The sequence below is a fragment of the Aphelocoma coerulescens genome, chromosome 5 (genome assembly GCF_041296385.1).
Source record: "Aphelocoma coerulescens isolate FSJ_1873_10779 chromosome 5, UR_Acoe_1.0, whole genome shotgun sequence".
Classification (NCBI taxonomy): domain Eukaryota; kingdom Metazoa; phylum Chordata; class Aves; order Passeriformes; family Corvidae; genus Aphelocoma; species Aphelocoma coerulescens.
Genome location: NC_091019.1, coordinates 4,175,665 through 4,191,148, shown reverse-complemented (window position 1 = coordinate 4,191,148; position 15,484 = coordinate 4,175,665). Strand labels below are relative to the sequence as shown.

At 41.9% G+C, this 15,484-nt stretch overlaps 1 protein-coding gene across 7 annotated transcripts in view; it reads left to right on the top strand.

Annotated features, from left to right (window-relative positions):
* Positions 1 to 2,232: 2,232 nt before the first annotated feature.
* Positions 2,233 to 15,484, top strand: part of TPCN2 (two pore segment channel 2) — a 59,036-nt gene continuing 45,784 nt past the window's right edge. For 6 of the 7 annotated variants that reach the window (XM_069016421.1, XM_069016423.1, XM_069016420.1 and 3 more), the window contains exons 1-13: positions 2,233 to 2,382; positions 4,364 to 4,428; positions 5,647 to 5,723; positions 6,342 to 6,519; positions 7,147 to 7,263; positions 8,703 to 8,809; positions 9,270 to 9,342; positions 11,646 to 11,745; positions 12,053 to 12,118; positions 12,458 to 12,522; positions 13,679 to 13,776; positions 14,063 to 14,144; positions 15,202 to 15,288. In XM_069016421.1, the coding sequence (XP_068872522.1) occupies positions 2,277 to 2,382; positions 4,364 to 4,428; positions 5,647 to 5,723; positions 6,342 to 6,519; positions 7,147 to 7,263; positions 8,703 to 8,809; positions 9,270 to 9,342; positions 11,646 to 11,745; positions 12,053 to 12,118; positions 12,458 to 12,522; positions 13,679 to 13,776; positions 14,063 to 14,144; positions 15,202 to 15,288 (1,221 nt within the window). In that variant the 5' untranslated portion in view covers positions 2,233 to 2,276. Of the gene's footprint in view, positions 2,383 to 4,363; positions 4,429 to 5,624; positions 5,724 to 6,341; positions 6,520 to 7,146; positions 7,264 to 8,702; positions 8,810 to 9,269; positions 9,343 to 11,645; positions 11,746 to 12,052; positions 12,119 to 12,457; positions 12,523 to 13,678; positions 13,777 to 14,062; positions 14,145 to 15,201; positions 15,289 to 15,484 lie in introns of those variants that run through there. The other variant, XM_069016425.1, reaches the window with a different exon arrangement.

Below are 15,484 nucleotides of genomic sequence, written 5' to 3'. Positions count from 1 at the left end.
GGGCTACAGAGGTGGCTTCTTTGAGAAGTTCCTGGAAGCTTCCTCTGTGTCCAGCAGAGCCAATCCCAGCTGGCTCCAGGATGGAGCCACCGCTGGCCAAGGCCAAGCCGACCAGTGATGGGAGTAATGCCTCTGATAACAGATTTAAGAAGGAGAATATGGTATTGTGCAGAAGTAATTGCAGCCAGAGAAGAGCAGGGTGAGAATATGTGAGGGGAACAGCCCTGCAGACACCCAGGTCAGTGAAGAAGGAGGAGCAGGAGCTGCTCCAGGTGCTGGAGCTGAGATTCCCCTGCAGCCCGTGGTGAGGCAGCTGTGTCCCTGCAGCACATGGAGGGCCACAGGGATGCACAGGTCCACCTGCAGCCCATGGAGGAGCCCACTGCAGGGCAGGTAGATGCTCAAAGGAGTCTGTGAACCTGTGGGAAGCCCATATGGAGCAGGGTCCTGGCAGGGACCTGCAGACCCGTGGAGAGAGGAGCCCATGCTGGAACAGGTTGCCTGGTAGGACTTGTGGCACTGCGGGGAACCCACAGTAGAACAGGCTCTTCCTGAAGAACTGCAGCCTGTGGGAAGGACTCGTGTTGGAAAAGTTTGTGGGGGACAGTTCTGTGTGGGAGGGGAAGGACTTGTTGCCCTGAGGAGGAAGCAGTGGCAGAAACAACGTGAACTGACCATAACCCCGCTCCCTGTCTCGCTATGCCAGGGAGAGGGTTAGAGAATCAGGAATAAATTTAAGCCCGGGAAGGAGGGAGCGCTGAGGTATTTTTAGAATTTGCTTTATTTCTCTTTATCCTTTTCTGATATGATTGGTAATGAATTCAAATAATTTTGCTATGTCAGTTCTGTTTTGCCTGTGATGATATTTGGTGAGTGACCTCTCCTTGCCCTTAACTCATATTTTCTCTCCATGTCCAGCTGAGGAGGGGAGTGATGGAGCAGCCCAGGTCAACCAACTGCACAACTATTACAGTAAAGATAACATCAAAGAGTTTTTGTTTTTTTTAATCTTCAGCTGGATATTGCCCTGACTTATTTGAAAGTCAGTGTAAAACTCATTTTTGACCCATCAGCGGTGCAGCTGAAGGCAAAAGCTACCCCATTGCTATTTATGAAACATAAAACTATGCATGTTCCTGAGTTAAATAAAGGTGGCCCATAGAGACCAGTCACTTTTTTGTCGTTTGGCTGAATTTGTGACACATCATGACTATGAGCCTGTTGTTGTTATCCCTACATACCACCAGCTCCCTAAAAGAGAGCTGCCCTGTGTCAACATCACTGTCCACAGTGAACATTGCTCCCTGACCGTGATTTTATTTGCAATTCAACTAGTTCTTGCACTTAAGAGTTACCTTGTAATAGTCTTGACTAGTAAATGTGTAAAATATTCACTGAAGTAAAGAGCACCCACTTTGATAAATGATGTGTAACCTTCAATTAAAGAGTGAAGGATGGGTCTACTTTTACTTCCCAGGTTGGAATACTAAAATGAGGGATTGATACACTCTTGTGTTCATCATTATGCTGCCATAGATCCCAGTATGTGGCAGAAAAACATTGTTAAATTTTCCTGATGCCTCTTTTGAAATTGTAGCTTTATGAAACTGAGCAGTGGAAGGGCGTGTGAAGGGGACCATGAGAAAAGCGGGCAAGTAGCACAAGTGAAGCATCTTTTAACAGTAAAAGCAACATGAGTGAAGTTCACAGTTGCTTATGGAATGCCCGGGTGATTAAATACAAATTAAGTACTTTCTGCGACCAGGGATGTCAGTGGTTATTTAGGACTGTGATACATGCGGGAAGCGGTAATTTCTACCCTCACGGCCCCGCAGCTGCCCTCAGGCACCCAGCCAGGAGCCTGCAGCTGCCGTGAAGCAAAAAAGCTGCAACTCCTCGTCAGGGATATATATTTTTAAACCATAAATGTCGCTGGGACTCCCCCCTCGGAAGTTCAGGTGAAAACCCAACTCTTTTCTACCCCACATTACCATGCGTCTCTCATCACACCCCGCCTGCTTCAGCACCCCAGCCCGAGAGGGGCGGGCGGGCAATGGCGCCCCGGGGGCAGCGCCGGGCCCCGCGGCCGCGGCGGGAGGAGCCCGGTGGGGCCGCGGGTCCCGCCCTCCCCCGCAGCCGGTCACATGCGGCGGGCGGAGCCGCCCGGGGCGGGCCGAGCCCCGCTCCCGTCCCGCCCCCGGTCCCCTCCCCTCCTACCCCGTCCTGCCCCATCGCAGCCCGGCGGCGGCGCGGCGGGAGCGCGGTCGGTGGTGCCGATGGAGGCCGGTGCTGAGGCGGAGCCGCTGCTGCCCCCGCGGCGCTGGCGGGCGGGCCGGGGGCTGTGGCGGGAGCGCGGCGGTGCCCGCTCGGCCGCCGAGGACGGTGAGTGCCCGGGGCGCTGGAGCGGGCGGAGCTCTCGCCTTCCCCGCAGAGCTGGGGCGCTCCCGGGAGAGGGAGGGGCAGGGAGCCCCCCGGGCTGCTCTCGGTGCTCGGCGGGGCTCGGCTGCCCCGCCCGGGCTGCTCTCGGCAGCTCTGGCGGGGACGGCTCTGAGGGAGCCGCTATCGCTGGGCTCAGGTGCGAGCCTTGCGCTGCTGCTGCAGCCCCAGGCGTCCTTAGTTCCTTATGTAATTTTAGGGTTTTTCTCTAAAGTGCGGACAAGTTTTTCTCGAACCCGGTGGCTGTCGTAGGTCTGACATCTCAATTCCCCCAGGATGGAATCCTTTGGAGACCTCAGGTTCTCTCTTTGCAGGGTATCGCATCACCTAAGAGAACCTTCGCTTTTTGTTGCTCTTTTGTGCAGTGCCAGAAGTGCAGCGGGGTCTCGGGTGGATCCTGCCCAAACCAAGCAGTGCTTTAATCATCACTTGTGACTAAGTGTCACTTGCTGTGACTAAGATTTGCAGAATAAATTGGATATCCGTGGTAGAATGCATGGAGAAATTGCTAAAGTAAACATTTTTGGCTAATTTCCCTGTTTTATTTTTATACTCTGAACAGTCGCTTAGATTCTGCCCTTCCAAAATCCTTGGCATCAACACCAGTGGCTTGATGTGTGCTTCAAGTACCTAAAGCTTTTGCTGTCCTTGCAGTCCTTTAAACTAATAGTTCCTATAAGCAACTTTTATTTTTATCTCACTGGTGTGAGATGTCATGAAAAAAATAATGTCTTAACTGCTTGGCTTGTCTCCTGTTTATGCTCAGGTCTTTCTTGCACCATGGTTCATATCAGGATCAGTACAAAACTGTTGTTGCTGATGCTCAGATAAAGGGCGACATTTAAAAACTGTTTGCAGTCTTTGTAGGAGATTGATGCTACTGAATCATGTGGAACATAAAACTGTCTGTGACTCTGATCAATGGTGTTGCTGGCATTGCTTGGTGTCTGGAGGAAAGCACTGTGCTACTGCTGGGATGGACTCTTTCCTGCTGTATCCTGGGTTGTGATTGCTGTCTCCTCGGTGGAGATGGTATGAAGTGCTCCTTGGGACTCTTCCCCTCTGTGGGAAGGTTACAGTAGCATATATTTTTCATATCTTGGGTCCCCCTCAGTTTTTAAATCTCTTTTTGTATCTCTTTTTTTTTTTTCTTCCTTATTTTGACCTTAACTGCCTTTGTTTCTCTTTTTGGCTCAATTGCCAGGTTATTTCCTGAAAGGTCTTACTTCAAGTAAATGCAAGTGGCTGCCCTTTATTTTTCATGTGTCTATCTTCACATAGACTTCTTAATGCTGGGTTTTGAAAAGTGTCATAGTAACTAATTTAGTGGTATTTTATTTCAATCTGTGTTCTTTCATCCCTTGCTGTGTCTTGAGCTCTGATCTGTTTGCTATGGTAATAGTAACTCTCAGAACAAATTAAAAAACCACTTAATTTAGTTCTCATATGACTGGAGATTCCTGTTGGTTTTGGAGGAACAAGATCATTTTAAACCACAGTATCTTTATTAAACAAAAATAAAAATTGCTATAGTAGTAGTGCCTGATTTTTCTGGCTTCACTTGACTGTACACTCTTTCACAGAATAATTTAAATTCCATTATTTTGCCTGTTAGGACTTGTCTCTGTGTAGTTTTGTGTTACTTAACTATCAGTGTAGTCTGGCTACTTAAACCTAAAAGAGAACCTTTTAACAAGACACAGAAAGATGCATGATGTGTTTGGCATTATTATTACTTATTTAACGTAATGCACAGTGCTGCTAACAGAGCAAATGTGGCAGGAACTCTCTTTCTTTTGTGTGTGTACAGTGCCCTTTGTCATGAGAGCCGTGACTGTGCACCTTCTGTTAACTGATAAGCTGTTTTATCCAAAGTTTATTTGTCCAAAACACAGCAAGTGATTCTTATTTCTTTTTAACTTCATAGGTGCTGGAGCTGATAATGACCTTTATATAAATCAAGCCATAGTATTTATTGAAGATGCAATACAAGTAAGTATTAATTTTTTCTTAGCTGTTATGCTTCCCGTGCTGGATGTTTGTCACACACTGCCAGTTTTTAAGTTTTTCTGTGTTCAGGAAACCTTTGTAAACCATCATCTTGATTCACAAAGCAAAATCAGAATTTCAAATTCCTGTGGTATGCAAGTCTCAGTGAACTTCTGCCTAGGAGAAATATATTTTTCCCCACAGTGAAGCAATCTCTTTAAGGGTTCAGAAGAGATTCTGGTTTGTGGAGTGAATTTCATGGTGGTTTTTTGTTTGTTTATTTGTTTGGGTTGGTTTGAGTGTGAGTGTTTTGACAGTGACTAACCTACTGCTAAGAGAAACTATTTGAGCAAACCCTGTAATTTGCCTGCCAGTCTCACTACTTGCACATCTTAAGAGATGGTAAAAGCTCAAGAGTTTAAGGCTGGCTTCAAGTGTGAAGCTGGAACCCTTCAGCTTCAGCTGAACTTGGTGCCTTTGGAAGTCTTGGTGCCCTCTTTGTCTCTCCTTTACTGGCTGTTACTGCAGGTTCCTAGATCCTGTTATCTCCCAGCTGGTAGATGCAGGCAGTGGGAACGCTGAAGGGCCGTTCTTGAGCTCTCTTGCTGCCTTTAGATGGCTTTTGGTTGGGAGATTTCTGGGAGTCAGATGTATCTAAGGTGTGGAAGCAGCTACTTCTCAGTGGTGGCAGAGTAAGAGCAGCCCAGCAGCTGTTGCAGAGGAGGGGTGGAGCAGATTTTGTGGATTCCTGAAGAATCACACTTCCTGATCTTAAAGCACGTTTTATTCAAAGACATAGGTTGAGGTCTCTTCTATTCAGAATTAATTTGTTTGCATCTTATGGCTTGTTGGAAGAGAAAGACAAAACGAGATCTGTGAGTGGAATGAATGTTGGAGAGGGGAATTAAGTGGGTGGACCATTTTGTCGAGTACATAGAATAGTCACTGAGATATTACAAATGCTGTCATTTGAAATGATGACAGAGCTTGCTTCAGATGACTGCCACACAGTTTAATTATCTGAGCAGCTGTATGGTCCTTAGATAGGAGAACTTGTTTAAAACCTTTCCCTTTTCACACATGTAGAGTAGCTCTGTGGTCATGGGTGACCTGATACTTTAATAACATGTACTGATTTGCTTTGCTTTGGTAACTTGATCTTTGTCTTTGAGACAGACTGGATGTAACGTTTAAATTAGCCTTTTTGCTTCCTGCCTTCAGTATCGATCTATAAATCACCGTGTGGACTCCAAATCCCTGTGGCTTTATCGATGGTACTATTCCAGGACTTGCCAGTGGTAAGAACTTGGTTATTCTCTTTGCTTTTTTGTTTAGAAGTTAGTCTTTTTAAAAAAATTACTCTTCATCTTTCTTGCTTATTTGATAATTGTGCTTTTATCTTTATAAGAGCTTACCGTGGGAAGCAAGGGGATTGACCACATGTGAACATGATGGAAGTGGAAAGCAGCAAGTTCTATTGAAGTGTGATGACGTAGATGGCTCTTTGGAACAGCCACAGGGCTGTTGCATGAGTGGACTAATTGGCGTGATTTACAGCACTGTGCATTTAGAGTTTTCAAAGTGTCTATTTCTAAACATGTTGGCTAACAGCGAGACTGTTTGCTGCTCTAAGTTTCAAAAGGACGCCACCTCAGGTTATTTGGTGGTCAGCAGTTACATCACCAATGTGGGCAACAACATGCTAGGCAAGTGCTGCCTTGTGGTCTAACCCATTTGAGTGAAGTATGGTATCATAAAGCTTGGTTTACTTCAAAAAAAACTGCTTTACTGGAAGTATTTTGTTACTCTTTTGACTCATTTTGTGGCTGTTTTTTGGGGTTTGTTTTGGGGTTTTTTTTGTTCTTTTTTTTATGGTTTTGTTGGTTTTATTTTTAATTTCATCTCTCTTCAAACAGGATTTTGAGCTTAACCATTACTGTAATCTTGGCTTTGGCTTTCATTGAAGAACCTTCCTCGCTCACCGTCACGTCGGATGTCCGGTACCGCCTTCCTGCCTGGAATCCTCCCTGTGGCCTCACGGAGAGCATTGAGCTGCTCTGCTTCCTTGTCTTCGTGGTTGATGTATCTGTGAAGGTGAGCATCTCCTTCATCTGGTATTGAATGGAACAGTAGGTGTGTGGTAGAATTGTTTTTCAAATCTTGTGTTTGCCGGATGAAATTGCCTTGCTTTATTAGAGCCTCATTTCAGGAGAAATTAGCAAGTGTATATTTATTAAATTAAGGCATTTATTCCCTTTTTTTAACGTAATTTTCCTAATTGTCTGGAATAAGTGAAATAAATTTTGCTAAGAGTGCAATTATTTTGGCTTAGCTGCTTGTATTAGGCTATAAAATTAGGGTATATAATAAATATGTGTCAGTTCATTTATACAAAATAAAAGTAGTCAGAAACTGACCTTTCTTGGGATACTTATTTCTGGAAAATCCCTTTTTACGTTTATTAAGTGGTGATTTTTCTTGTGTTCAGAGGATTTCTCTCTTGTGGCCTACGTGCACCTCTCACTTTTACTGACCTTTGTTTAGTTTTTTGTAGAAAAAAATCTCTCAATAATGTATTTTTGTTTGGATTTTGGAGAGCTTTCTAAGAGCAGTGATGTGAAATTACAAATACTTGGGAAAAACAAGTGGTGCTGACTTATTAGGGGATTTGATTTTATTATTAAAGTAAATTTTGGTTGTTCTTTTCTTTTCCTTGTCCAGAGTTATTTAATTGGATGGAAAGAATTTTGGAAAAATAAATGGCTAATGGCTTATATACTGACATTAATTGTTTCCCTTACTGATTGGATTGTGTCACTGAGTTTTTTCTGCAAAGAGGTAAGAACTGCTTTCTGCAGAAATAATCAGCAGCTTAATTGTGGAGAGTGGCAGAGGAGAAGAACCCGCAAAGGGAGAGTCAGCAGGGTGTATGTGGTGTATTGGAGAATTAAAAGAGGAGGGTGAGATGGTTCACTTTGGTCTTTGATAGCTGGATAATGCACTGAAACACAGAAAAAGTTTGATGTAAGGTAGCTTAGCAAAGAATTCTGCTTGATTCTTAATGTAAATTTTGTGTTTGTTGGTGAAATTAAATAGCACTCATTGCTTTAGTCTCAGCAGTCAAAGAGTGCAGGGAAAACTCATTGCCTGGCACCAATTTTGTTGTGCAGTTGGAGAATTATATTCTTAACTTGACTGAATGGCAGAGCCTCTGTAGTGCTGTATAAGAAAAAGTTAATTATGTAGTTTAACAGCTGCTTTCTAACCTGAAGCTGTGCTGTGTTCAAAACAGTTGTGTCCTGAGAGGCACATCAGATTTGTGAAATGGTTCTAGACATGCCCTCCTTGATGTGATAATGCACTCTCCTAGTTGGTTTTGTTTGCCATAGATTTACATTAAATTAGTTGTTGTGCACTTGCAACCTTGTTAAGAAAATTCTAATGTGGTAAAAATGCTGGGAAATGAATGAGAAAGAGATGATCTTAAAATGTTGTAAAATCTTGAGGTGTGGTAGTGAACAAGGTAGTTTGAACAGGAGCCTCCCGCACAAAGCGGTGGCAGAAGGAGCGGTTGAACTGCTGGGATGGATGAACAAGACAATAGCAATAAAGAAAGGGATTTTTATGTTTCTTTGCTGCTAAGTGTAGCCCACAGAAGACTGGTCCTGAAATGCAGGATGCTGAAACACTTGAAGTAGCATATAAGTAACAGGAATAACTTGAAGGCTTGCAAATGTCTTGACTGCAAGAATCAAACAGATTATTTGCTGTAGTGTTGTGGGGAAAAGAAGCAATTGCAGTTGGAGTCTTGTCAGAGACAGAAGTTGCTAAGTAATAAGCAGGCCCTTTGGTTATAAAACAAACAGCCTGAAAATTGAAGTCAAGCACTTATTTTTAGAATGTGTTATTTGTTTTTATGGAAAGTAGCTCTCTGTTAATCCCTTTCTTGAGATGGACCTTGGCAGAAAATACAAAAATAGCATCTCTTGCCAGATTGTTATGTCTGGTGAGCAATAAACTTAGATTGTTTCTAATTAGTGGCCTGATGAGACTATTGAAATGTCAATGTGTGTTTTTAAAGCAATCTCTCATCATTTTAATGAGGTGTGGAATCGCTTTTGGTGTTTTGTGAGCTCAGAAGAGCAGAGCTCACTTCTTTTCCTATTACACTGTTGACTTTGTCAATGTGTGCCAGTGCTTTTTGACAAACTTGCATTAAAAGTATTTGTGCTGCCAGTCTTGTGGGAGCTCAATGTCTGATCCGTTGGTTTTTGCAGAGTGTGAGAATAAGAAGAATCCTTCGCCCCTTCTTTCTTCTCCAGAATTCTTCTATGATGAAGAAAACGTTAAAAAGTATCAACAGCACGTTGCCTGAAATGGCGAGGTGGGTAATGGCACAGGAAACATCCTTTCACAGCAGGCAGGTTATTGTCTGTGTTCTGGTGTGGGGCATCTGAGCAGCTTCCTTCTGGATGGGGTACCTAAGTGCTCAGTGAGATCAGGTCACAGTGGGTGGAGGCTGTGGTAACTTTTTGATTCCCTTTAGTCTGTAAAGGATCTCTAGACTGTGACATGACTGTGTATGTGACATAGGTTTTTTTAGTCCTAGTCGAGTGGGAGGTTTTAATTCTGCTCTTGTAAGCCCTCTTGTAAGGGAAGAACTGAGGCACACAAGTGTTATTTTTATTTTGAATCGAAACTCACATCTCCTCCTGTTATCTCCATATAACTTCTTAAAAATACCCCTGGTTCTCTTCATCTGGCATCATTTTGCATTTTCAGCAGGGGATATTAAGAATAAGATAAAGTTACTATTAACCTGTGATATATTTTCTCTCCAACAGTGTTGTTCTACTGCTGGCTGTTCATTTGTCTCTCTTTACCATGTTTGCCATGCTGCTCTTTGCTCGAACAAAGGTAATCAATTCTATTGCTGCTTTGGTAGATCTGGGTGCCTTTTATCTGTACTTGCACAGCTGCTTCTTGCCTAGTTTTACAGTCAAACTAGTGAAACTCATTTCCTCTGAAAAGGTCGTGTTACCTTGTCAGACTTGCTGAGATGAGTTTGAAGTCCATTTGGAGAGTTCTAACATGTGCACAGTATTCATGCATGCTGGGGACTTCCTTATGCATTTACCTGGTTTGATCCTTTGAGTTGCTTTCTCTGCTTCTGTTGAAACTCTCTGTGCTGTTCTGTCTCCAAAGCTCTCGTCGCTTTTTCATTTATATTATCACTCATTTCTTTTTTTTTTCTTCTCCCTATCTAGCTTTTTGCTAACTTTAGTTTCTTCTGTGTTTTCTCACCTTTCAATACTGGTATCCCTGGTCATGCCCTGGTAGGTTTTTGCCTGTATTAGTTTTGGTTTCTGATCTCTTTGGGTTTTCCTCTCGTTTTTCTCTTCCTGCTTTTGAAAAGCAAATTTGAAATTTTGTGCTTAAAATAATTTTTGTGTGCCAGTAATCTTGGTATCTTCCTTCTCTTCTAAGCTTCCTGTATCTTAATTTATCACACTCAGATTATTTGGGGTATTTTTTTGTTCTTACTTTTTAAGGCCTTCCATAAATATATTACTGTGAACACAAAAATTTCTTCCATACTTCTCCCAGTAATTTTGGTCCTGTCCTTAATCTCAGTTTTGCACCTTCGTTTCCACTGTAATTTGCACTTGGGCCTTCTTCTAGTCTTCCTTATGATCAGCAAATTCCCTGAATTCCCATGTTACAGAATCTCTGGAATTAGAAGCAGAGCTCTGTTTTCCCACTTTGTTTAGTTGCCTTCCTTTGTATTATCTCTATTTGTCACATCTAATTTCAGTTATGAGCTTCCCCAGCAGATGTATATTTATAACTTGTATACCTAAACCAGTCACTTTTGTGTACATTGAGGTAAAAAATAACAAATTAGAGAGTGGACTTTCCTATTTCAGTGTGCTGCTCTGACTTCCATACAAATTAATTTTGTCTAACACGGCAAAATACTGCAGGCAAGTTCTAAAAGTAGGTTTATTAATGAAATCCATGACTCTGCATTTTTGCTTTGTCTTGTGTATGTCCTCTAGGGTTACATATTCCAGTCATTGCAGCAGATTCAAAAGCTGCTTGTCCTGTGCTGCCTGACTCATGTTTCTTTTGTTTGCACTCTGCATCTTTTTTACCCGTCTCTTCTTGACCTCAGGGAAAAAAACATTTGTGGAGGATCCAAGATCAGCCTCCCAGTGTGTTTTTGATGAAGGTTCTGACACTATCTGAGCCTTTTGCAGATGATTTGATGTTTCCACTGAGCCACAGAATAATTTTGATGACCTTAGTTGCCAAAGTAATTGCAAATATATTTTTGGGTGCTGTGGCACTGATCTTTTTTTCCTAATTTCCTTTCCCCACGATGTTGAAGCTTTATGTGATGTTTTCATTGATACTGAACACAGCATTTTAAATCTTCATTCTTTTCAAAACAGAACAGTTGCCTTTTTCCTACCTGCCCAGCAATTCCTGTGCTGTGCATAAATGTTAGTTACAGTTAGTTACATATCTCAGGGGATAGCAGGAGGAAGGGAAAACCCCTGTTTTGGGTAGTGGTGGTAACTTCTGTAACTTTAGTAACAAAAAACTAATTCAGAGGATGTTAAGTTTTCTATTTGGAAGTCAAAGGGGTAGTGAGAGACACTCTGAGTATGGTGGTAGAGCTGCAGGTGTTTGAGAGGAGTTTATAGGCAGGATCTTTTGTGGTTATTGAGGCCCCTCTTCATTAGTGAGGAAGCTGGTTTGTTTCTTTGGTTTTTCTGTTTATTTTTTTAAAAATCATATTCAGGGAGTCCTTTTATCTGCAGTATCTCAGTATCTCTTGCAGACTAAGAGGTGATGTTTTTTCTATCAATTCAGGCTTGCTTCAGTACTCACTGTACTGTGAGTTTATGATGTGATTGTTCTTCCTGGGTCTGACGTACTAACTAGGCACAACTTCCATGTGGAGCTTCCTGTTCTTCCTTGTGTTTTTTAATTGCTATTAATAAGTGACGTGATTGCTCTGTATTCATACACATTCTCTTAATTTTTATGTTTGGCTTTTGCTTTTTCCACGGGGTGGATTTGATTATGTGTGTAAGAAATTGATTGTTGACTGATGTTAATTTTTTTTAAAAAATTGAAATTTTTTTCCCCCTTCCTTGGTAAGACAGTGATTACTTGGTATTTCTCTTAACAATGACAATCTCTTTGCCTAGGATAACCAGCAGGATAAGGAATGGGTGGTGTATTTCCGGAATTTGCCGGAATCCCTGACGTCACTGCTGGTCTTGCTGACTACTGCAAATAATCCTGATGGTGAGCAGTCTTTCTGAAATACCTCTTGCCTCTCCTTTTGAAGAACAACAGAGGAAGATCACTCTGTTCAGCCTACTGTAACCATTTTTTCAGCTGGTAGTTCTTAGTACAGCCAGAGGAAGGTTGTGTAAAGGTTTTTCATGCCTTTAGTGACTTGATTCTTGCCTTTCTGGGGTGTAATTATATATGCCACTCTAAAGTCCAGCTGTATGAGAGCTTTTACCAATTGCCACAAGTTCATTGAGGTCTCCAATGTGCATCTCAAACATTAAAGTATTATTTCCTGTTTTTGTTAAATTTGATACAGTGATGATACCTGCATATTCTAAGAATCGAGCATATTCAATCTTCTTCATCCTCTTCACTGTATTAGGTAAGTTACCTCTTGTCTTCAGCAATGTACAGTGTTTTATTTTCCTAGGAAAGTTTAGTCATGAATTTTCTCTGTTTTTGTGTTTCTTCCAATGATTGTGTAGTGTCTGTAAGATCATTTTCATGGAAGGGACTTATGGTTTGGAGATTTTTGATAACATGGCACAGGGGAATGGATGCATTACAGTGTATTCAAACATTAAAAACATTTTGGAAATCAAACATGGTAAAACTTAAAAAGGGTTGGTTTTCTATCTGGTTTAATGCATACATTGAAACTTCTTTCAACAGATAAACAGATATTTTTCAATAAATTTTACTGCCTCTTTTTCTTCAATAGGCAACTTGTTTTTGATGAATTTGCTTACAGCAATAATATACAACCAGTTTCGAGGGTACCTTCTGGTGAGTAAAGCATTCCTGATTTCTGTGTTCTGCTGTAACCTTGAACCTTTGAAGTATTTTCATCTGTTTATTAAAGCAGCCCTCCCATTCTGGTTGCAGATACAGTTTTAAGGTACTAAATGTTCTTTGATGCAGGTACTTTTCCCTTTATGTGCTGTTACAGCTTGATCCCCTTCTGTGACAAAACGACCTGCTTGCATGCTTCCATGTGTGCTGTGGATCTGCAGTTTTGACTATTACGGGGGGAAAAAAAAAAAAAGAAACTGTTGTATGACTGAACAAGGACATGAGTAACTTAAACTTGGTCTCTGGGAAGGAAAGAAGGAAATCTGCTGTGCTGTTTAAATAGCTGTTGTTGCAGATCATAGAATATTAAGGAGTTGGAAGGGACCTTAAAGATCGTTCAGTCCCAACCCCCCTGCCATGGGCAGGGACACCTCTCACTGCACCAGGTTACTCAAGGCTTTACCCAGACTGGCCCAGTAGCTTCTCCAGTAGAGTTTGAGAGAGAAGGTGAAGTTTGTTGGACAATGAGCCCAAGGCAATATTACACAGAAGGAATGGCCCCCACCCTCTTGTGACAGAGGGTTGTGTAAACAGAATGGGTGCAGAGAGGATTTTTGGTAATCCTTTCCTCATCCTCTGTTTCATCCCTTCTTTCTCAATTTTCTGCTTTGTCACATGACAGCATGGCATAATCTGACTGCTGATAAAGTAACTGAGTTTGAAAGTGATTACTGTAATAAAAAAATGCATGAAAAACCATGGCTCTGGATTTGTGCTTTTAGGCAAGAAGCTGGAGCTGGACAAGTTCTCTAATCCCCTCCCTGCACAGTAGTGTGAATTTCTGTAAATGCTTGAGCTTTGCTGTTGCCAGTGTCTCTGGAACAGGCATATGCCTATGCACTCCATAATTGAAAATAAACCATAACCTGGATGTTTACTTGAATTCCAGGGACTTGTTTGCTAACTTGCTTCCGTCCTCCTTGTACACGGAGTTCTTGGAGGGAGTGAGGCCTAGGGCAGTCTCCTGTTCTGATCTCTAATCACAAATCTGGGATGTGTGCCCGAGGATCAGTATGTTATCTGGCCATAGGACACAGTAGTGCCTGAAGTGTGAGTAAATTGTTTCCTCTGTGGTGTTTTTACTGCTCAGAAATCAGTTCAGTCCTCCCTCTTCAGGAGGCGGCTGGGAATCCGGGCTGCGTTTGAGGTGCTGTCTTCCCTGAAAGAGACTCCTGCTAGTGCACAACAGTAAGTGAAGAGTCTTGAAACAGTAGATAATCTAACAAAAAAACAGGGTAGATTTTTGATCATCTTGTTTTAATATATTTACTTAGGATCCATTCTTGAAAGTGGCAGTTTGTTGCTCATCTAATTTATTTATTTTTTCTTTAATTGGATGTTCACTGTTTGGGACTCTTATGGAGTCTGTTTCCTTTTTTTCCTACTTGTAATTTTATCTGCTTTTCAAAAGAAGAAAAGGGCAGAAACGCACTTGGGAACTGCTCATTTTGCCATTCTGTTTTCTTTTAAATAGGTCCTGTGTCAGCGTTGGGGCCTTATTACAGGTGCTTCAGAAAGCTGAGATGGATTCTCGCTGCAAGCAAGCCATCATGAGAGTAAGAACTGGATTTTCTTAGCCTTTACGTTGGTGACTGTCAATCCTAACTAGCAAATCCAGAGATCTGCCCTCTGTTGCAGCATTCCTTGGATCATAACAGAATAGGGGCACTACTGTATGGGACTGAAGATTTAAGTTTGCCAAAAGAATATGTGATCCCAGAGAGGGAAAATAGAAAAGGGCAGATGTTGAGCTTTTGATGGGGTACCCTTCCTTCTCAGACCAGGGTAACAGAGCAGAGGAGGCTGCTGTTCTGCTGAGTTCTTTATTTTGTGGTCTCATAGCTTTCTTGAAGGCAGAGTTCGAGGGGGGTTACATGGTAAGACCAAACAGCAGCAGCAACAGCAGGCAAGAACAGCTTCTTCTGTATGCTCTATATACTCTATACACTCTATATTTTTTCTCACAGGAGTGTGGATTATATTTGTTAATTGGCCAATAAGATTAACACACGATTCTAGTTTTCCTTTTCTTAACCTATCCTGGTCTAATTCTAAGAGTCGTAAGTCTTACACAAGTGCTACCTAGGTATTACACAGATTTGCATGTACAGTTTCTATCAGTTCTTCTTGTTTATGTGAACACTCTATCTAAAAAATGTGAACAGTGTAATTCTATCTATATTTTGTCTGAAGTAAAGAATTCTGTGAAAAGGTAACACTGCTGCAGCAAGAACTGTGTTTAAGGTCTCTGCTACAGCTTTTTAATGTTTAAGGCACTTAGCATATATTTCTACTGAAAGTTTAAAAATCTATATTTCTATTTCACTTTGGTGTGGCTTCATGTATCTCAGCTTGTCCAAAGGTTTTAATTCAACCCCTGTGCTTTGGCTTCCCTCTGGGCCTGAGTCCAGAGGAGCTTTCACTCCAACAGCCAGACACGTCCTCCAGTCATGTGGCAGTGTTGTGTTAAAGCAGAGCAATACTGAACCTTACTCTAACAGCTTGAATTACATCTTTATTCCTAGATTTCCAATGTAGTCTGAGGGGTTTTAGCAAACTTTGCAGATGTACCTATTGCAGATGTTAAGCTGAATGTTTCTCTTTCATGTGAAGTCGCTCAAAATGTGCTCCTGTGACCAGCTGTCAGCTGCCCAGTTCCAGAAGTTCTTTGAAGAACTAGACAAAGATGCCATTAAGCAAGTATGTATGTGACCATCATTTATAAAGCATCAGAAGTTGCCTGGTCTTGTGCAATAATAAGTGAGAGTACTCTTGTATACAGTGTATAAACAAACTTTGGAACACGTGAACACAAGGTGTGATCACATGGCATTGATTTTGAGCTTTTCATGAGCTGCTTTTATAGCCACAAACAAAATTGCTCTGGGGGCTTTTA